The sequence below is a fragment of the Solanum tuberosum genome, unplaced genomic scaffold (assembly GCF_000226075.1).
Source record: "Solanum tuberosum cultivar DM 1-3 516 R44 unplaced genomic scaffold, SolTub_3.0 scf00060, whole genome shotgun sequence".
Lineage (NCBI taxonomy): Eukaryota > Viridiplantae > Streptophyta > Magnoliopsida > Solanales > Solanaceae > Solanum > Solanum tuberosum.
In genome coordinates, this window is record NW_006238985.1 from 453,851 (window position 1) to 476,516 (window position 22,666).

Genomic DNA, 22,666 nt, shown 5'->3' on the forward strand with positions numbered 1-22,666 from the left:
AAAGATAATTCAATTATCTATCATACCATAGGTAATGGGACACACAATTCATTTTGTGCTAAAAGTTATGACCATCTGAAGTTGACCAATCAATAAATTTCATCTAACTGATTGTTGACCCTCATTTACGGTCAGACCTACGGACCGTGGATCGATTGACGGTTCGTGCTGGTCAACCGTCAATTGGGACTGAAGCTGGGCTTTTGGGGCATCGATCCACGGACACGAACTACGGTCCGTGACCTGATCTACGGACCGTAAGTCCGGCCGTGGGTCAACACTTAGCCAAATTTTCTGATTGAGTTCTGGGGAAGTTTTCTGTCACGAACCACGGACCTGCAGGACGGACCGTTAGTCCATCTACGGTCCGTAGATGGTGTCTGTGAGTGCCATCTGTAACATCAGAAATCTGAATTCCCTATTTTCGGATATGGGGTGTTACAATTCATGATTCCGAATTTCAATTTTTTAAAATGCAAAATTTGAATTCACCTTAGATAACCAACTTCTTGATTAGCAAACTCCATAATAATATTGTTGGTAAGTTGATCAAGATTTGCTTTTCTAGCACCAATAGGAGGTGGCCCAGACATAGGCAAATTTGGTGCAACTACATCAAGCCCAAATCCATAAGAAGCCCATAAAAAGTACTCTGCTTCCAAAAACTCTAAATTCACTGCAAATTGCATTTGTCTATATCTTCTTTCTCCACTCCCACTCCCTCCTCTGGGTACCCTGATGGACAATAAGTATTTGTTGTATATGAAAATAACATCAAGAAAATTTCATCAAGGACCATGTAAGTGATTAAGAAATGGATAAAGAGTAATTTAAAAGACATAATTAAGCTTAATGTAGAATAACAAAAGAATGTTTTTTTTTCAAGATGTTGTAAATGTGTGCTTTTTGGTTCAATATATATACTAGTAATATCCTCATTCTTCTCTTCTCCCCTAAATCTCGCTAAAAATGTTAAAGTTCAGATACTCAATAAATTATGCTATTAATATTTTCCAACCCCATTTGATGTGGCTCGTGAGATTCATCTATTTGGCGGAAAGGAAAATACTTAATATATTTTTACGAAAATAAGGTAAGTTTTTTACTTATTTTGCTATATTCGGTGTTGAAGGATGGAGAGGACACTATACGTTATAGATTCACCAACCTTCACATTTCAAAAAAGTTGATACAATTTCTTTACTTACTAAAGATGATGGCCAAGAAAAAATTGCATTGTTACTTTTGTGATTTACATATTCTTACTTATCAACTTAACTTTTGCTAGTGCTACTATTAGACAAGCTAAGGGACTAAATAGCTTATATCCAATATGGATTCATCCTCATCCATGGGCCATGCCCGCGGGTGGATTTCATCCTAAGTTTCGTTATTCATGGCTATATATATATTAACGCAATAAGGAGGAATTAAGAATATTCACTAATGAAAACAAGTGTGGGATCAATATCATATATTTGTTTCTACGTAGTTATTAGTTTCTATCAATTTCCAATCAAGTAATTTCGTTTTGTAGGAATATTGTTTGATTCGACTTATCATGAAATAAATTTAAACTTTTATTTCTATATGAATTCTCTTACGTGACACTTTTCTTTTTAATTTAAAGATAAATTGTATTAGATCTAATTCTACATAAAATTAAAATTTAATATTTAAAATGTATATGTAAAATACTTTTAACTTGTAATTATTCTCACGTCAATATAATTAAAAAAAAATTGTATAATGTGATCAAAGTTTAATTATTTTCTTTAATAGCTATCTAGAAAATGCAAACTTTGGCTATTTCAAGAGTGAGCCTAGGAAAGCCAAAAGTTTTAAATAGTGAAATATTTTAGAATTTTAAATTAAACTATTCATTTTTTTTGTAGTAATAAATATTTTTTTTACGTTAACATCTAAGATAATCTATTAAAAATAGACTAACATCTTATTAAACTAAATTGCTATAAATAATCCTCAACATTGTTATAAATAATATTATAATAAAAACAACAATTATGAAAGAAAAAATAATAATTTTATTTTAAGCCATTAATTTTATTGAGATATGTCATGTTCTTAGGTAAACAAACACAACTAAAATTATCTTTAAAACAGTAATAACTACTAAATAAGAGCTGATTTTTATCCATAATGTGGCATAACATGGAAAAAGATGGTGAACAAAAAAACAAAAGTGGAAAAGTATGGTGAAGTAATAGTGGAATAACGGTGGAAACTTACATTTATACATATTCTCATATAGTTAATTTAGTTTTTATTAATTTTGAATTAGTTTCAATTAGCAAAATATTGTTGATTGACTAATCATAAAATAACTCTCAATTTTTCTATTTAAATTATATTTATTATTCAATTTCATTTTTATATAGTTATTATATTTAGTTCAAGTAAATATATAAGCTTGCTAACTATTATGGAAATTGTGTATCTAAATTAAAATTCTTATAATAGTGATTTAGAAAATGCAAACATTTGGAATCTTACAAATTCAATTGATTGAGTGGCTAAATTTTCAACTTGTTAACCATACGTTTAGAGCTTTTTCATACACAGTTACAATGAAATTAGTGGATAGAAGGAGAAGAGGAAGTACGACGAAAAGGGTATGAAATAGGTTGCTTGTAGCGATTGAGATTGCGATTGCTTATTTGGTTGGGATTACCAGCCGAACCAAAGAATAAGATAAAAAGAAGAGTTCCCGCCTACGGCTACATGCCCATTAAGAGCTATACCTGAAGTCGAGCTAACTGCATAGGCAGAGGGGTACTTTCCTAAAGAGCCTAATAACAATTAACCGCATTGGAAACGATGAATCACACTCTCAAAGGAGGTTCCTTCCCAATAGATGTCACAACATCGTTTTATATAGTTATAATGAATTAGTAGACACCTTAATTACTTATATAATTATTATTTTTATCCTAAAATATAGTAGCACAAGATTTATTTTTTCTTTCTAATATGATGTATAATATTAGATATTGTCCTTAATCTATTTGAGCCGAAAACTCTTGATTGCTTAGTGTGTAGTGATATTATCAAAGAGATTTGGAATGAGAAAAAAAAATAAGGAGCGCCATTAAAAATTTATATAAAATTTTAAACAACACGCCAATGAAATTAAATAGAACAATATTAGTTAACCTTTTAGTCTGAAACTCAGGTTTTATATAAAGCAATAATTGGGCTTCTCTTGAAAATTAAGACCATGCTACATATTTATTTTACTTCATAAAATTTATTACAAATAGATAATGATAATTTAATTATTTTCATGGCTATTTGAGAAATTCCTTAGCAATTTTTCCATTAGCACCCTTAGGATAAAATCCACCAGGAACGTGTTCATCTCCAGAACCGTATACAATCCTTAGAATCTCAGCAGGAGTTCTTTTGTACGAAAGTGAACCAAAATCTGCTGATAATACATTACTTCTAGTCCGATTCTCTGCTCCGAGTGGTGGTTGAATGTATATGCCTTCATCTTTGATTCCGCAATTACCTAATTTATTTCTTAGTCCTGATATACGAGACGTGAAATCAGCCACAGTGTATTGGTACGGGGGAACCAATTCCGTTGCTCTCTCGTAGAGGTACATCCTGATAACCGCGTCTTGTCCTGATTCAACACCTAATAATCCTGCCAAAAGCTACAAAAGAAAAAAAAGTATTATTTGCAATGAGGGGTCCCAAATTGGAGAAAAATTAAGGGCATGTTGTTTTTCGACTAGTATGTAGTTTTTTCTAAGGCAATTTACTATTTCTAGTTTCCCATCCTTGGCATATAGGAAATTACACCCAATGACTTTTAAAATGAACTTTTGACTCTGTTTGACTCATGAACAGACCTTCAAGATTAAAAGTTAAAAAATGTTATACCTAAAGGTTTACCCGTAGGCCATAGGACAGCCAAGTCAAAAGTTCAAGATCACACACCTCATCCTGGAGGGGATGCGGAGGATTAATACATATATATTTACTTACCCTTTTGGTTTCGTAGCCATTGATATTGGGATTTGTACCAACATAACCAACCAATCCAACATATGGAATTACATAGCAAGATAACATATAGCTCATACTGTCTCTGTATGGATCAAATGGAGGTACCAATTTGTGCCCAAAAGCATCGTCAAATATCTTTGCAAAATTTTTAGCACTAAGATCTAACAAAGGTCTTGGAAAAACACCAACTGTCGAGTTAAGTGACCTGCAACACAACCAAACACACATTACACAACCTAATTACATATAAATACTTCGCACCATGGTACATATAACTTAGCTTTCGTTTGAACATGCAATTTAATATCATGGTTTGAAATTTGGATATGCGACGTCAATGCTCCAAATTATTCATGATTCCGAATTTCAATTTTTTAAAATGCAAAATTTGAATTCACCTTAGATGACCAACTTCTTGATTAGCAAACTCCATAATAATATTGTTGGTAAGTTGATCAAGATTTGCTTTTCTAGCACCAATAGGAGGTGGCCCAGACATAGGCAAATTTGGTGCAACTACATCAAGCCCAAATCCATAAGAAGCCCATAAAAAGTACTCTGCTTCTAAAAACTCTAAGTTCACTGCAAATTGCATTTTGTCTATATCTTCTTTCTCCACTCCCACTCCCTCCTTTGGGTACCCTGATGGACAATTAGTGTTTGTTGTATATGAAAATGACATCAAGAAAATTTCACTAAGGACCATGTAAGTCACTAAGAAATGGATAAAGAGTAATTTAAAAGACATAATTAAGCTTAATGTAGAACAAGAAAAGGGTGTTTTTAATTCAAGATGTTGTAAATGTGTGCTTTTTTGTTTGATATATATACTAGTAATATTAGTTGGAAGCTTATTCGGGAAACACCAAGAACAAGGTCCTCATTCATCTCTCCTCTCCTAAACGATTCCTAAAAATGTGAAAGTTCAGATACTCAATAAATAGCGCTACTAATATTTTTCCAACCCTGTCTGATGTGGATTGTGAGGATCATGTATTTGCCGAAAGGTAAAAAAATGTCATTTTAGGAAAATAAGGAAGGTTTTTATTTATTTTCTTATATTGTATACCTGGGCGGATCTAGCCTTATGGGTGGGTGCCACGGCACCCAGTGACCTCGGTTAAAACTTTGTATATATATGTGTATGAGTATAACAAAATGAATATATATTACATCTGCCACCCAATGAATAATATGTTAAATGGTGCAACTGGCAAAGGATGTAACTTTAAATGTAAGTGTCGAGTGTTCAAATCTCTTTTGCAGCACTAACTTTTTTTATTCTTTGCTTGTGTGAATGACTTTCAAGCTCTTCCTCTTTTTTTGTCTTTAGTTTAGTTTCTCGCCAATTTTTTTGTCTTTTGCTTTAGTTTCTCGCTCCCCTCAATTAGTTCCTTTATTTGCGACTCCTTGCTTATTTATCTATCTTTAATTGATATGAGTGTTGCCTGATTTTCTATATTAATTACAGATTAATATAGAATTTTGAACGTCACATAGAATATTAATAAAAATATACTTAAATAGATTTTATTTTTTTTGAAAAAGTTTTTAAAATGATGGATATTATTATGTTAAAGTTTTTTGAATTTAAAGGTTCTTTCAATCTTTAACGTCACACTAAGTGGAGATAACTAGATTGAAGCTATAATTTTTATTTTTTTCTCAACTATATGGTATTAGATTATGTATACAAATTTGAATTTTTAAGGTGAAAAATCTTTTGTTTTCTCAAAGTTATAGAGAATAAGGTATCTTATTCCTAAAAAAAATATCAAAAAACACACTATTTAGGTGTATATCTTTAATATTAGAAAATTTAAAAGAATTTTTTTTTTACTAAGTATGTATATTTGATCAATGTATTTATAGAAATCGAAAAAACTAAATAACCCGAATCATAATCTAAATGAAAAAATCGATCCATTTACCATTTAGATGATATGGCACCCCTAACCTTCGAATCTTGAATCCGCTCGTATATATGAAGATACGTATACCGTTATATACTTATATATTCATGGACCAATATTAGGACAATCATAATTCCACTACATTAATTTTTGAATAATACTAATGAAGCAATATTAGGACAATGATATTATTACCAAAAGATTCCAAGCAAAATAATTGTGTTCATTAATTACTGCCAACACATTGCCACCACGCATATATCCCACATGTTGAATTAGTAATACACTCTTTCTGTTTTGATTTGTTTTGTTTATTTTTTAGCTCTTTTTTTAGTCCATTAAAAAGGTATGTGGATTTTTTTTTATTTTATGCGATTTGTTTTTTTTAAAATTCTAACTTTCCAGTGTTAATATAATATTTTAAGAGTTAAAAGACCACAAGATTAAAGGGATATTTTGATACATTTTCATATTTTTAATTTAAGATCATAAGAATCAATAATCTTATTTATTTTGTTAAACTCCGTTATTGTCTAGTCAAAATTTAAAAAAAAAAAAAAATTAAAACGAAAAATGTACCGATAGACTAGTTTTTGGATTATATCACCCGTTGCCTTAAGATTTTGAATTACAGAAAAATAATACATAAAAAGACACGTTTTTCCACCCCTGCAAGAAGACAATGTCTATTAATCTTGGTTGATGTGGTCTATGTTGCACCATAAAGTTTTTCATCCATTTATCATATGTGGATACTTTGTTGAGTCTATTGCCTTGTAATTTGCAGCTATTTTCATGGTCCATAGCTACAACTACAAGGAAAAAAAGTATTATCACAGGCGGCTCAATAAAATTAGTGACTTAAAAGCTAAATTTTAAATTTTGTAACAGTGGGACAGACATTTATTTTTCTTCGGAGAATTTAACCCTCGTGCCGAGGCTCTTTGGGAAGGGTGTTTTGGCATATGATGGGATTGTGAGGCCGTGTCTCATTTATGTATTGAAGAATGATGATAAACTCACATATTGGCTTTCCGTCATGAATTAGCACTGGAACTAACTGTCTTCTCAATAGGATTCATTTCCAGTTTCAATGTGATTTTGTTCATTAATTTAATTATATCGTATTGTATTGTCTCTAGTTAGCCAATTCTTGTGTTTTATCTAGAAAGTCTAAGATAACGCGATCGAGTAGGTTGAAACAAGTGGTAACAAACAATGAACTAGTTAGTGTAAGAGACTAAACAGAATAAGTAATTTTCATCCATTTAGACTGATAAAATTAGTTCATCAAATAGAAACATTACAGTGGTTCGTCCTGCATTTTCACTTCTTTAGACAAAACAGAGTTTGAAGTATGTCTGGACAACATGAACTCCTCGAACGTTCCTGAAAATATATAATGGAAATGATTTAACATTATTCGTGAATTTTAGACAAATTTGTTAATCGTAAATGAATAATTCTTACTTTGTTAGAATCATTGGTTTGATAAGCCTTCTCCATCTCCCTGCCTAATCCCATCCAAACTTCAGAACCTATTTCATTTTCCAGAGTAACATAGGCAACATTCAATTTCTCCTTAGTTTCCACTGATCCGGTCTGTTCTTCGTTTAGTTGCTGAGACTTTGCAAGATCAATGGAAAAGCATTGATCACTGAATTGATAACTCGGGGTTTGTTGAGCTTGATGATGAAGTTGATCTTGACTAACGCTGGTTTCCTCTGTTCCCTTCATGTATATTGATAGTAATTCCATCAACTCATCGCATTTATCACCATTTTTTTCTGTTTTTCTTTCATCAATATGTGTAATAGAACATGAAATATGTGCATCAAATTCACAAGAGCTGCAATGATAAAGCCACCCTTTATAACTAGGCTTTTTGCATAAGTCACATTCGAAATCATAAGGAGGACAAAATTCTAAGTCCAGTTTATGGCAATGAGATGGCAATTCCATTGAAAGAGGTAATGCTAATAAACATAGTGTGTGATAATAAGTAGAACATTTGGTACACGCGTAAGAAAATCCCAAGATTTCTTTTCTACACGCGTTGCATTTTGATGAAGAAGGTACTGTGGTTAGTAGAGTGAGATGGTGGATTGGATCCACTAGATGCTGCAAACTTTTGGGCATATTGAAGCATTCTTGATGAAGGAAAAATGAACACGTACTTTTACATTTGTAGTAGAATTTACCAGGCAATATATTGAGTTTACATCCAGAGCAAATTGCATTACTTTGCTTATTGATGTACACAAATTGATGTCCATGACTAAAATGTTTGAATACACTATTCTCCTCTGTGTTTCCCATCATTAAGTACCAAAATCCCCTTCTTTCTTCCTCATTAAAGGCGCTTTGAGCACCAAGTGTTTGTTTTTTTTATGTTGTTAGCTTTTTCTTGGAGGCAACGGTGCTGAAATATTCAACTGTCTTGTTACAAGAAAAATGCAGCTATCAAGTAGCTTTAACCTAAGTTTATATTCCTAAAATCTGAATAAAGGACATATAAAATGCCTCTACTAAAGATGCCTTAACAACAAGAGAGTACATTTTACAATGGAACATAACCAATTGTTTTTTTGGAAGAGTTTGCTTGTATGTAACCAAAACATAGAGACACCAGAAAAGTTATTTTAATTTATTCAGCTTATGAGTTCGGAATCCATAAACTTGTCTACATAATTTAGTTTAACGCTAGAACTCCAGACTTGTACCAACCGAACACTTGTACTACTCAAAATATATGTACTTAATAGATACAAAATTTAAATAAAATAAGTAATAATTTTCATCGTATCGAACACCTCTTAATCTTTTTCAATTTGCACCAGCCAAGGCTGCAGCATCTTTGAATCCCCTAAAAACAGCTTTGACAACATCAGGTGTAGGAAGACTTTGTTGAATAATAGGAAGTTGAATGAAATTGTTGATCCATGCATGTAGACAAGGGTATTTTGTTGAATCCATTGCTTTGAATTCACCAATTTCTTCAATATATTGGAACCAATAAGCAATCCAACCAATTATAATGTCAAGGTACCCTATTTTCTCACCACCAAAAAACTTTTTCCCAATTATTTGTCCTTCAAGAAGATGTAAACCCTCTACCACTGATTCAACCCCCTCTGCTTTTGTTTCTCCAGAGGAGAAAAATGCCCTCTTAGCTGCTTCATAGAACTGCATCAATGATTTTTTAAAAATAGAGAAATCGTGAACCAGAATAGAAGAGCTTGCCCCACTCAAGAATAAATATTTCATAGTAGCCTTATATTAATTCGTTAGCACCACATTAAAACATTCCCCTAGACTCTAGAGCACATTAAAACATTCCCCTAGACTCTAGAGTAGTTGTTAATATGAATAAGCAAAACAACTATCTAGACAGTATTGGCATGATCCAATAATTTAACCTAACCACTTGCATCAATAATTAAGCTAGGTGGACTAATATTAAGATCTATCGCATCGTTCATAAGAAAGTGAGATTAGTATACGATGGAAAATAAGAAAATTATCCGTTACAACAAATTAAAATACACTAATATTTTTACCTTGCCATCAACAAAACGAGCCCAAAAACGACCAGAAGCTCTTTCAAAAGGATCCACAGGAAATAAAGGATTAATAAGTGGCCATGTTTCTTCAATATACTCAAGAATAACAAGTGATTCAGCTAATGAATTTCCATCATGAACAATAACAGGCACTTTATTGTAAACTGGATTAAGTTTCACAAGCAATGGACTACTTCTGCTGGAAAAATCCTGCTCAATAAATTCATAACAAATGCCTTTTAACTTAAGTGCCCACATTATTCTTTGAGTAAATATACTTTCTTTTGTGCCCAAAAGTTTCACATCTTCCATTCTTAATAATTTCTCCAACAAAATTATGATAGTATATGAAGTTTCAACTTTTTTGGGGAGTGAATGAATTTAATTTAAGTTATTCCATGCAAAATAAGATAACAAGAGGTTAGGGACAAAGTACCTTATCCCACATGCACTAGCTTTATGTCACATCTTATTTTATGTTAGAAAACCACACGTTATCACTAAGGTCTTTTTTTAGGGGTGATGATTTACTGATTTTTAAAGGAAAAAAATATATGAAAGATTCCATTGATACAAAAAAGGAAACAGCACAAATTGCTTTTAGGCCACTCTTTGTATTAATGAATAGAGAACTATGTAACATCAGAAAGGATCATATGAAATTTCATAATGAGCAAAAAATAAAAAGGGGAAAATTATGTGGCTTAGCTAACGCAACCCTCTATTTATCATTCATAGTAGTAATTTTTAAAAATTATATAGTGATAGTTTGGAGTTTAATAGCAAATATGCGGATACATTTATTATTTGCAAAGATGTAATTAAAGAGATATATTAGATACTCGTGAATATAATGAATTCCGCTATCGAACTACTATTATATATGTGCGTAAACACTTATTTTGTACGCTAATACAATATGTTTGACTATTATTATGTACATGAATACAATATATTTCATTACATTTTCAACCAAGATGCTAGTTTTATGTTTTGTAACTAACTAAAATCTCGCTATTTTTCACAAATTTGAGCTCAAAATACCAATATTTATTAATATTTCCCAATAAAATTGGAAAAACATAATAGACATACTTCACTACTATATATATATCATTATTATCTTTACTTTTAAAATATTACTTATCTTACCACTAATTAAGAGTTTCTTATGTATCTGGAGTGATTCACATGTGTCTGTGATACCATATACATGAGAGAGTGGCGAGCGAGATGAAGGATAGTGGCGAGCTAAATGGAAGAGAGGCGAGGGAGGCGGGGGAGATTTGTTATGTATCCCTGATACATGTGAATCCATTTTGGATATAATGTATCTAAAACAAATTACAGCTAGATTTGACTCCATGTATTTGAGATATCTGAACATATTTAGAGGCACTGAAATCTGATAAGATACATAATATTTAGAAGTGTCAAAAATGAGTTCGACTGTAGGTAAACTCGGAATTTTAAGGGTTGGGCTCAAGATAATTTTAAGTAAAAATTAGGCAAATGACATAGTATAAGAAAGAAATTACTTCATTTCCCTACTTTTTCATTAATTACCAAAAATCCCTTTTTTAGTGTTTTTCGGATACATAATATAGCAGCGCGGATACTTTAATTAATAACGGACGGATACTTAAATTATTAAGTTGTTGTTATCAATTATTAAATTAATAGCAGTGTGGATACTTAATAACGGGCGGATACATAATATAGCAGCACGGATACTTAAATTAACGGGCGGATGCATAATATAGTAGCGCGGATACTTTAATTAATAACGGACGGATACTTAAATTATTAAGTTGTTGTTATCAATTATTAAATTAATAGCAGTGTGGATACTTAATAACGGGCGGATACATAATATAGCAGCACGGATACTTAAATTAACGGGCGGATGCATAATATAGTAGCGCGGATACTTTAATTAATAACGGACGGATACTTAAATTATTAAGTTGTTGTTATCAATTATTAAATTAATAGCAGTGTGGATACTTAATAACGGGCGGATACATAATATAGCAGCACGGATACTTAAATTAACGGGCGGATGCATAATATAGTAGCGCGGATACTTTAATTAATAACGGGCGGATACTTAAACTAATAAAGTATCCGGTTAAGTTGAATTGGGGGAAAATAAGGGATTTTTGTATTTTAGTAAAAGAGTAGGGAAATATTGAGAATAGGTAAAGAAGTGTTGTGTATTTAAGTAATTTTTCCTAATTTTAATTGGATTCAATCTCAACTTATTCAAGCTTTAACTCATTTGAAAAGAATCATCAATTGAGCCCAATTTAATCTTCAATTTCAACCCATTTAAATATTCTTTATTTGCATTGATGTAATGTATGTTCCAATGTTGAATTAATATATGAATTACTATTTATTTTATATATTTTATGATTTATTTATCTATTTATAGCTCCTTCTTCTTTTTTAATTTTTCTACGGTTGAAATTCAAAGTATGGTTATAAAACTTAAATAACTATATATTAAAATTGTTGAAATTAAGCAGGTCAAATTAGGCTGGTCAAGACCCAACCTATTTTATGCTCATTTGAGCCCAATCCATTTGAACCAAAAGTAAGCTTGAACGGGTTAAGATCCAACCAAATATTTATTTCAACTCATTTTAGTATCTTTAATTTCAACTCAACCTACCTATTTAACACCCTTAATAATATTACAAACTATAATACACGAAGTAATTTATCTGGTGAACTAGTGAATTTATGCAAGTTTCTAAAAAAATTAGGCACAATGCTCAAAGGTAGCGTAGTTGTTTTGAGTTCCCGATGGGTCTCGGGCCCCTTGAAACGTAAAAGTTCTAAAACCTATACAGACTAGGCCTGTAATTAACCAAGTCAGAGATTCCAAGTTCTAACTGTACTTTACTTTGTATAGTTGTATTTTATATTAACTGAATTTGTAATATAATAAATATATATAAAATAAAGAATATTATAATTTTTATTACTGATTTTTGCAAAATCATAAATATATTTTTGTAAGTATTGTAATTTATCTATTAGAAAATATAAAATTCCAATAAATAAAATGACAAATATAAAAAAAAAAGTCTCAAAAATTCACTTAATATAAAACAGAGAGGGTAGTATTTAGAGATTGTTTAATCGATGCTTCATATGGAAAAAAAAAGTTATCACTTGTCCAATTAACACTAATAATTGTGTTAGTGATGAAACAACTTAACTTAAAGCTTTATGTTTTTGAATAGCTCTCTATGCTTAGAATCTTTCTAATAATTAACGCAAGGATTATAAAATTTGAGGGGTTTAGCAAAAACGGTAAAAACAGAATATTAAGTTGACTTATTTTTGTCTAACAAAGTTTATAGTATCTAATATTGAACGTACATTATTACTTGCTTTAGATTGTTGAACGAAATATGTTTTTTGTCAAGAGTATCAAATGAACGGATTAAGTTAAATTTGGAGATATTAAAATGGGTTGATAGAGATATTGAGTTGGATAATGAATCACCCAAATTTACTTTGGGTTCAAATGAGCTAGTAATCGGGTTGGGTTATGACCCATTCAATTTGACATGTTTAATCTCAATAATTTTAACATGTTATTATTTACCTTTTATAATCATAATTTGAATTTTAACTCAAACAAATAAAAAAAAGTTACAATGGATATATAAATCTTAGAAGAAATAAAATAGATTGTAGTTTATACTTTTAATATGAGAACATACATTAAACCAACGTAAACAAAGAGTTTGAAAACGGGTTAAAATTGAAGATTAAATTGGACTCAATTGAAATTTCTTTTAAAATGGAATAAGAGTTGAATGGGTAGAGATTAAACTCAATTCTAATTATCTTGAACTCAACCCATAAAACTATGAACGAATTACCTATATTTGGACTCATTATTGATGACACCCTAAATATTCATCATGAAAAGAAAAAAGCTAAACGAAATTTTCTGCTTAAAGAATTTAAAAAGGAACAATTTCTTTAATTAGAAGAGAGAAATATATAATTAATTGGGAGGTTGTTAGTTAATGGAGTACTTAATATACCTTCTTAGACTAGGTAATCAACCTTTTCAAAATCAAGAAAAGGGATGGAGAAGATTCACCAATTTGCTTGGACAAACAAGTGGACAGAAAATTGTTAGTTTTAATGTAACTTTTTATTATTATTATTATATATATATATTACCAATGTATTTATTATTATTATTATTATTATCAAATCATTTAAAAGGTATAAAAATAATATTTTTTTCTTTTAAAAGGAATTTGTAATCTTAAAATTACGATAATTTACTTATTAAAGATATGACCTGATGATGTAAAAATTTCTCATACTAATTATATGTATTATTTAAAGTCGTCATATTGACGCTGTTTTGTTTAGTCATTTCTTTTTTCTAATTAGAAACAATTAAGTAACTAAGTAAGTTATGATCTGATTTATTAGTGAAAGTTTTGAAGCTTCTAGGACCATCAAATTAAAGCAAATGATGACAGAATTAATGGAGCAAAAGATAACTTTTCAAAACATTGAGGACCCCAACAAATACCATTATTCCAAGGACTTCTACTTCAATTATTGATGATGAGTTGCAAAGAGATTTTTATTTTTAAAATTTAGTTATTTTGCAGATCATTCCCTTCTTTTCTAATGTTATGATTATCCCAAGATATTCCTTTTTGTCCCTAATTATTTGTTTTGTTTTTTTTTAGTTGTTCCTAATTACTTGTCCATTTTAACAATAAAAAAATGACAAAAAAATTTCCTTATAATATCCTCAATTAATTACTTTAAAAAAAGTTGAAATTCTTGAAAATCTTATATTTTAAATTCATCTACTTCATAATTAATATGGATAAAATGATAAATTCACTATCATATTATTCATTGATTTCTTAATAAGTATATCAATTTAAAAATAAACATGTAATTAGGGATAGTTAAAATACTTTTTAAATCATTAACTATCAGACAATCAAACTTTTATTATTAAGGACTAGATAGCAAATTATAAGGTTGTGAAGCTGCTTGGAAGTCAAATCATAAATCAAAGTTTCATTGATTTTGTACAAAGATGGTACTGTGGGGGGTCAGTTTTTATGCATTTTGATTATGTTATTATCTTCCACTAGCAAAAGTAGTAAGTAAATAATTTTGCCATCAAAACTTGAGGAGGACCTGATTGGAAGGATACAAACTTATAATTAAAATTTTGACATAATTACATAATTTGGTTTATTTGTCTGGTAAAATAATTATTTGATCGGCATGAAATTAGATGCAATAGAGATGAAGCAATTACACTCTAATTCTTAAGAAAATGCATTGATTTCAGTAAGTTTTTTTTAAATATAGATATATACTAAAAGAATATCAAATTGTGTAGTTATATTTGTGAAATCAAATAAGACATCAAAAATTACAATGTGATTATTTTATGATAAATAAACATGTTATCACAATTATTATATTATGTAATTATTTCTCTTATAACTTTCACATGAATGATAAATAAATGAAAGAAAATTACTTAATATTTTTGTCAATTACCAACTTAACCTTTAGCGGTCGTTTGATAGGAGAAGTAGGAAATAACTAATTTCTTAATAAATTTAGGATAAATTTATTTAATTTTTGATTGAGATTAATTATTCTAAAATTATATATGTGCACTAAAGATTCAATGATTATTTATTTTTTTCCATCCGATGTTCGGTATCCATATTGAAGTCTGCCTAAATTTGGATTTGCATCGGAAAGTCTCACGGGTAAAATGTCCCCTAACAAAGAAAACTATATATCTAAGGAGACTCAAATCTAAAATCTCTTGATTAAGAATGAAGAAGTACTTACCACTTCAGTTCAACTCGGATAAAGATTCATTGATTTGCAAGCATGAGTGGGTAGTAGGCAATTCCAAGAATGTCATTCATTCATATATTCTTTTCATGGGAAATGTGATGTTTGAGCCAATAAAAACTCTCTTTTTTTTTAACTCTTCCCTACTAACTCAACAAGTGCGCTTCACTTTTGAGGTCAATTTTCCTATCAAACCTTTTAAGAAATTCTAATATTTAAAAACCATTTTTTTATTACTATTATTATTTTGACAGAAGCAATAGTGAAATTAAAGAAAAATTTCCAAATTAAAAATTAAAAAATTTATGGTGAGAGTGACAGTACCTACTGAATATTTCATCAATATGAATTTAAATAAGAAGTATTTTTAGTAATTTAGATAAGGATATTCTGTATTTTGACCAGCATCCAACTAAAACTAGAATCAGATCTGAAGAAATTCTGATAGAGTAACTTTTAGCATTTAAAATAGGGCATCAAACAGTCAAACTTGTAGTCAAAATGAACCTTTTTTTTCTTTGTCACCACTTAAAGACAAAGGGAAGTAGTTGTTTTGTTTTTGTTTTTTGTTTTGTTTTTGTTAAAAGAAGTGATGGTTAGAAAGAAAGAATAGGAAGTGCTTTGGATCACATGGGGAAAGTGGTTTAAAGATTCAAAGTAACAAACACATCATTACAACTAAGAAATAAAACAACTCATTGACTACCTAGGGTATAAAGACTATATTTTATACTCATTGTATATTGTTATTAGGGAAAAAAAATTATATTATCAAATTATGATTACATCTCAATTATAAATTATAAATCTCAATTTAAATAAATTTTAATGGTAAATATTTTAAAGGATAGTTCGATAAATTAAATTCCCCCTATACGCGAAATTCGAAAAAAAATTATACCAAAATAGTCTATTATACGTAATTTTATCTTTTTGCTAGTAACTGTTTTCACCGTTCAAACTCGTATGCTCATACGATCACATGACAATTTTACTGGTTATAGAAATTTTTTCTTTTTGTAGTATATAATAGCATAAAAAAGTACCTACATCAATATTGATGCATATAACTCACATTCGGGTATAAAGTATGGTATAGTTTTCTACACTCGTCCCATGTTATGGGTACATATTTCTATTTTTAAAAAAATATAAAACTTGTTCTAAATAATAATACTAAAAAATTATTATCTTTTGTTTTACTTTTAAATTTTTATGATTACATGTGTGTAAGACCATAAAATTTAAAGTATTGAATATTACTATTAAAATTTTATCAAAACAATTATCACTTTTCACTTTTTAAGAGTAAGAATCAATTTAAGCAATTTTTATATTTAAATTAAATTAAATTAAATAAATATAATTTTTTTATACTACAATTTAATTTTTTAAGAATTACATATAATTTTTATAAATTATAACTTTTTATATTAATATGATGATAAAGTATTAATTAAAATTCATAGTACAATTTAATTATTAAAAAGTAAAATATGACAAATTTTTTAAAACAGACAAATATATGAATAGTTAACATACAGTAGAATCTAGCTAATACTGAAACAGGTGGTGTATAAAAAAGAAAAGGAGACCAATAATGACGGAGTGGTAAGTACTTTTTTTTTTTTTTAACTAAGAAATTTTGGAGTTTGAATTTCTTTGAATACAAAATCACATTTTTAATTAAGTGTTTTACCTTTAATGTGAAACTGTTCAACGTATATCTGAATTTAATCCAACTCTAATATAGATATTTGCCATCAGGTGTGAAACAAAAAATGTGTGGAGAAGAAAAGAGAATAAAGTGGTTAGTGTCATAATTAGATTAAGCAACAAGGACAAAAGACAAAAGAAACCATCAAAACCTCAACTTGTATTTTGTGACTTTTCATGAAATCTCTCTCTTCCCTAAAAGAAACACAAAAAACAAGGACCTCTTCCCCCCTTGCCTAACCTTCTTACTGCTCTCGGGTGTTCGATAATTATGTTAAAATCTGATGAAATTTAAATTTGTATAAATATTTTTTATAGTAATGCTGTCAAGAGATTTTTTTATTTTTTATTAAGAGTTTGAATTTAAAATTTCTTAATTAGGAAGGAAAAGATCCAACCATCCCACAACTTGTGTTGGTCTTTTTGTTACAATTCTGATCATCACCAACTTCACTTTACACATCATTTAAAACATCTAATGGATTTGCTTGCCCAAATACAGCAACAAAATTAATGCATATGTACACTCCTCATTTTTGTGGGGATTTTTTCTAGTTTTATTGAATTTGAAATAAAAAGTTTTTTAAAAGAATCTTTTGGGCATTAATAGCTTATATTTATTAGCATCTGGCGTGATTTAAATAATTATTAAATAGGAATTATTATCATTTTAATTGTCATTAAAAATAATTAATATTTCATAATTAAAAGATATTTTTGGCTAACAAGGCTTTCGACATTTCTTCATCAGCAAACAAAAAATAATTAATTTTTGTATATGTAGGAGGATTTGTCTAGAAAATAAGAAGCCCTTCTAACATTTTTCGACATTTCTTCATCCGCAAACAAAAAATTGATGTGGAAATAAAGAGCCACGAGGCTGATTTTTGAATAATAATAATAATAATTAAAAAAATATATGTAAAGTTTTTAAGTGAATTGACTTATTCGAAAAAGCTCTTAGCATATTAAAATTGTCTTTATGCATAAATCTCATGTGACGAACTTACTTAAAAAGGCTTAAGAAAATAGAACAAAATTATAAGTGAATCAATATTATTTCAGTTGAAGTAATTTATAATATTGTAATATAATGTTTAATGTATATCGCAAACATTGAAATTTGATATTTGTATTAGTGAAATACTCCTATTCATTACTAGAAAAAAATGAATTTTTGAATTTTTTATATATAAAAATGAAGATCTCTTATAAAATATATAGACGAGAACTTAAAAAAAATAAAAATGAAAATGGAATCTCACACGAGCATAGATTCCAGTTCTCACATGAAACGTGCGTAACAATGATTAATAGCTAGCACACATACTCACTCACTTACTAATATAAAATGGGACAAAATCAAATTTCAACTTATTATAATTCCTCTACAATATATATATATATTATAAAACAATCTCCTTAAATTGATTTAATTTTGAACATTGATTGCTCAATTGTTTGGTGTTTCTTAAGTTAAAAGGAAAATATTGTTAGCTTCTCTGCTTTCAAATGGGAAAGAGAACAACTTTATTTCCATTCTCTAGTCACTAGGAATTATACTTTGGAAAACAATTTAGCACAGTAATTATTTATACCAAACTTCATTGGTATTCCATAGTTATAATTGGTAGGTTTAGGGAAGATCACATGCTAATCAATTATGACTAGGGAGAAAGGTGTATATTCTATAGTTAGAAAAGAAGCTTAAATGGTTCGGACATATGAAGACCTTAGAGGAGTGTGAGAGGTTGACTATCATGGGTATGAGAACAGGTAAAGGTTGGCCGATGAAGTATTAGGGAGTGATGATTAGACATGATTTGACTCATCTGCAACTTAATAAGGACGTGCCACTAGAGTCTAGATAGAAGAATATGAATGTTGCAGATAGAATAAGAGCTTAGTATATAGTTGCATTGTCTAATTTTCCTTATTAGTGGTATTATTTTCTCTTATGGCATTGTGTTTTGTTCGGCTTTCATATTATTTGTTGATGTTAATGATATTCTCTACCGTATTACCTTCCTCCTTTTTTTTTTTTTTTTTGTTACGCTTTATTTGAATCGTCAAAATAGCCTTGCTATCTTCATAAGTAAGAATATGCATACACACCACCTTTTGTAGATTCCATTTATGAAATCTTACTGGATAGTTATTTTTCAAAAAAGGTTTATATTGAGAAAAAAAAAGTATCGTATATTCATTTTTTTTTTGTGAGAACATCATATCTTAGCTAGTTATTTTCCTAATACTTCATGAGTTCATTAACATTTTGATTTACTTGGAAACTAAATTTTATACTTGATTTAACACATTTTGATTTACTTGGAAACTAAATTTTATACTTGATGAGTTAACATTTTAATTTATTTGGAAACTAAACTTTATACTTGATGAGTTATCATTTTTATAAATTTGGAAATTAGATTTGTTGGCCCCATTTTATTAGATCGAATAGGTACATTGAATCTAATATATACCTTTATGTTAAACTTCAAGAAATTTTAAGACTCGAATCTTTAGTACATTCTTATTTATTAATTAATTAAGCCTACTATTTAGGCAGAATACCATCCTCCATTCTTATTTAAAAATCGTAAAAAACATAACAACTAGGAGGACGAAAAGTGAGGAATAATTACAAGTTCTTGTATAGATCCAAGTTTATTAGTTATTCCGTGATTAATGTTGAATATTTAAATTGGTAAATCTAAAACATAAATAGAGAGGAAATAAAGGAGACGAATGAGGCAAAAAGGCCAAAATACAACTAAGCATTACAAGGCTAAGCTACTTTTAAGACTAAAAAACGAAAATGTTTACTAAATAAAGCTACAAACTTCAACAAAGAAGCAACAACCCACTAAAAGATTAAAGACCCCCAACACTAACACCTAACATTTTCTAAATTATACCCTATTTTCTCCATTTTTATACTTATATCTACATAATACATGTACTTATACAAGTAGTATAAGCCTGTATACACCGAAACCCTACGTATAAACATACGTAGGATTTTGTAATTGCATTACATAATAAAACATCCGTTAGGATTTTCATCACTAAACATTTCAAACGAATCCAACGGCTGGCGTGGATACATATCCACATCGGACGGTGGAGGTTCCGTTACATGACTAGGACCGGGATACGTATACGCATACGAAGTTGGAGGTGCCGGAGCATAATACGACGCCGTATAGTTAGCCGTAGGTTGAGCCGTATTGTAGCTAACGACGTATGCTGGTGGTGGGGCGTAGAATTGTGGGCCCTGTTGCGGGTAATAATGATAAGATGGATGACGTGGAGAGCTATCATTGGTTGGGGCAAAGACTTGTGGTCCCATGTTATGATTTTCGAATTCTGGACCAGCCGGAGCAACAATTGATGGTGTGCCCTCAACGTTGTTACTGTTTTGCCCTTTCTTTTTCTTCTTTTTACCAGTACTGCCACTTGCTTCACCAACTGGGCCACCACCGTTTTTTTCGCCACTAGCAGAAGCATCATCACTATCAGTAGCCTTTTTCTCCGCCGCCACTGGAATTTGTTGTTTACCGGCAGAGTCGGTTACCGGTTTTTTACCTTCAGATTTCGATTCCTTAACTGTTTCATCGCTGTTCTCTTTTTCAGCCACCTCCGGTTTATCACCAGAGGCGGTGCCGGTTTCTTCCGCCGGTTTAGCTGAACCGGTGCTGGGTTTCTCCCTCTTTTTCAGTACTACTTCATCACTTGCATCTTCAACTTTTACTGAAGGTTCTTTGGGTATTGCAATTTTTTCATTTGATTTGACATTTTTGTGGGTATTGATATCGGGTTGGGTAGTTGATTCTGCTTCTTTGCTTTGTGGGTTAATTTGTTTCTCTTTGCTCTTGATTTTAGCAGACTTTTTCTCCTTGTGATCAGTCTCTTGTGGTACTAATTCAGCGTGTTTACCGGATTTGTGTAGTTTCCTGAGGAGAGCTTCTGCTTCTACGTTCCCAGTTACTGTTACTTTCTGTTGCTTGAGATCAATATCTATAGTATGCACTCCTGAAAAAAAAAAAAAAGAGTTTCAAGCCTCAATAATAGAAAATAACAGAATACAGAAACTCAAAAGTTGTTTTGTTTAGATAAATTAACAAGAGCATGTAAAAAGCAAAGAAGGGAGGGATATGGTTATATTTACCAGCTACTTGTTGGAGAATTTTCTTGACCTTCCTTTTACAGCCTTCACAGTGAATGGAAACTTTCAAGACCCACGTCTATATAAACAAAACACAGCAGAAAATGTTAGAACCACAAAAAAAAAAAAAAAAAGAGATTAGAAAGGAAAATAATGAGAAGGGAAGAAAACGAACCTTGTAGTTGAGGAGTTCTTCTGGTCGATCTTGTGCTGCCATTACTAAACTATAAGCGTAGAAGAAGGAATTGAAAGATTTGTTTGCTAAAGAGAAAGTATGAAGAGAGAGATTTGCTTTATTAAGAGAGAAAGGAAAAGGGGAAAATGGAGAAGAGTGAAGCGCGAAGTTATGTGAATGTTTACACGGAGTGTATTAAATACTGTCAAGTTTCGGGATTTTTCGGTTTTTAACCAACGGATCAATTGAATCTAAAATTTGTTTTGCATTATTTTGTCTTCCGTTTAGGCAAATATTACTCTTAAATAAATGAGTATTAATTATAAGTAAATGTAAATTATTTCATTTTTATTTTTATTTTAAAATTTAATCTCTCTTCGTTAAATTATTGTTATATAAAGGTGTTAGTAATCTTTGAAAATAGTTATTACTAAAAAAAATTAAAAAAAGGATAGAGTAGTTAATTTTGTTTTGAATTTTTAAAATAATAATTTAGAATCATAACAGAAAAATTTGAGATAATTAATGCCAAATTTATGATTTATCTATCATATTCTTCTTTTACATGTCATTTTACAAGATATTAATGTAGAAGGGTTTAACTATTCAGGTCTTAAAATATAATTTTTTTGTAATGAATATTTACTTTATTTATGTGTCATATTTTTAAAATTGAAATGTTTATAATCCTAAAAAATGGGAAAAGGCAAACAAATTTAATAGTAATTTTAAAAAGATAAATAATTTGAGACAAATGAAGTATTAGTTAACCTACCTGCTTCGTAACTTGGGGAGTGATGGAATAAAGGGACAAAAGAAATTTATTTGAGAAAATGGGAGAAATTTTTTGGAGTGTCTTTTAAAAAAAAGGTTATTGTGTACAATCATTTTCTGGTCGATCTTTCTGTTTTTTTGCAAGAACTTTATTTTATTCGTATCAATTTTAAGAATTTGTGGCGATAATTTTAACCAAAAATTATTTATTAACACAAATGTTAATTAATTGAAAGTATATGTACTAAGTCATATGCTACGAAGGACCAAAATTAAATGTTGAAGGTCATAATTCTTTTGAAAATAAAATTGAAAGAGTAGATCAAGCACAATATTTTTATTCGTTTTGCAAGGTCATTATTATCGTTGATAAATCTGTGAATCAAGAAATTCATTTTGATTAAATTAATCTTTTCGAACTTTCTCTTTTTTATGA

At 29.7% G+C, this 22,666-nt stretch overlaps 3 protein-coding genes and 1 pseudogene across 3 annotated transcripts; all 4 read right to left on the reverse strand.

The window, feature by feature from the left end:
• The window catches only part of LOC102604701 (desiccation-related protein PCC13-62-like), a 3,477-nt pseudogene extending 2,788 nt beyond the window's left edge, over positions 1–689 (reverse strand).
• Positions 690–3,167: 2,478 nt separating this feature from the next.
• Positions 3,168–4,815, reverse strand: LOC102602579 (desiccation-related protein PCC13-62-like). The gene is made up of 3 exons (XM_006344598.2): positions 4,434–4,815; positions 4,015–4,240; positions 3,168–3,680 (listed from the first exon to the last, which is right to left on the reverse strand). Exons 1-3 carry the CDS (start codon positions 4,781–4,783, stop codon positions 3,309–3,311), a joined length of 948 nt encoding a protein of 315 aa, XP_006344660.1. The 5' UTR covers positions 4,784–4,815; the 3' UTR covers positions 3,168–3,308.
• A 3,757-nt stretch (positions 4,816–8,572) lies between these two features.
• Positions 8,573–9,978, reverse strand: LOC102602918 (glutathione transferase GST 23-like). The gene is made up of 2 exons (XM_006344599.2): positions 9,509–9,978; positions 8,573–9,134 (listed from the first exon to the last, which is right to left on the reverse strand). Exons 1-2 carry the CDS (start codon positions 9,821–9,823, stop codon positions 8,775–8,777), a joined length of 675 nt encoding a protein of 224 aa, XP_006344661.1. The 5' UTR covers positions 9,824–9,978; the 3' UTR covers positions 8,573–8,774.
• Positions 9,979–19,860: 9,882 nt separating this feature from the next.
• On the reverse strand, positions 19,861–21,635 carry LOC102603257 (uncharacterized). Its single transcript, XM_006344600.2, has 3 exons — positions 21,457–21,635; positions 21,285–21,360; positions 19,861–21,148 (listed from the first exon to the last, which is right to left on the reverse strand). Exons 1-3 carry the CDS (start codon positions 21,496–21,498, stop codon positions 20,148–20,150), a joined length of 1,119 nt encoding a protein of 372 aa, XP_006344662.1. The 5' UTR covers positions 21,499–21,635; the 3' UTR covers positions 19,861–20,147.
• Between the last annotated feature and the right edge of the window lie 1,031 nt (positions 21,636–22,666).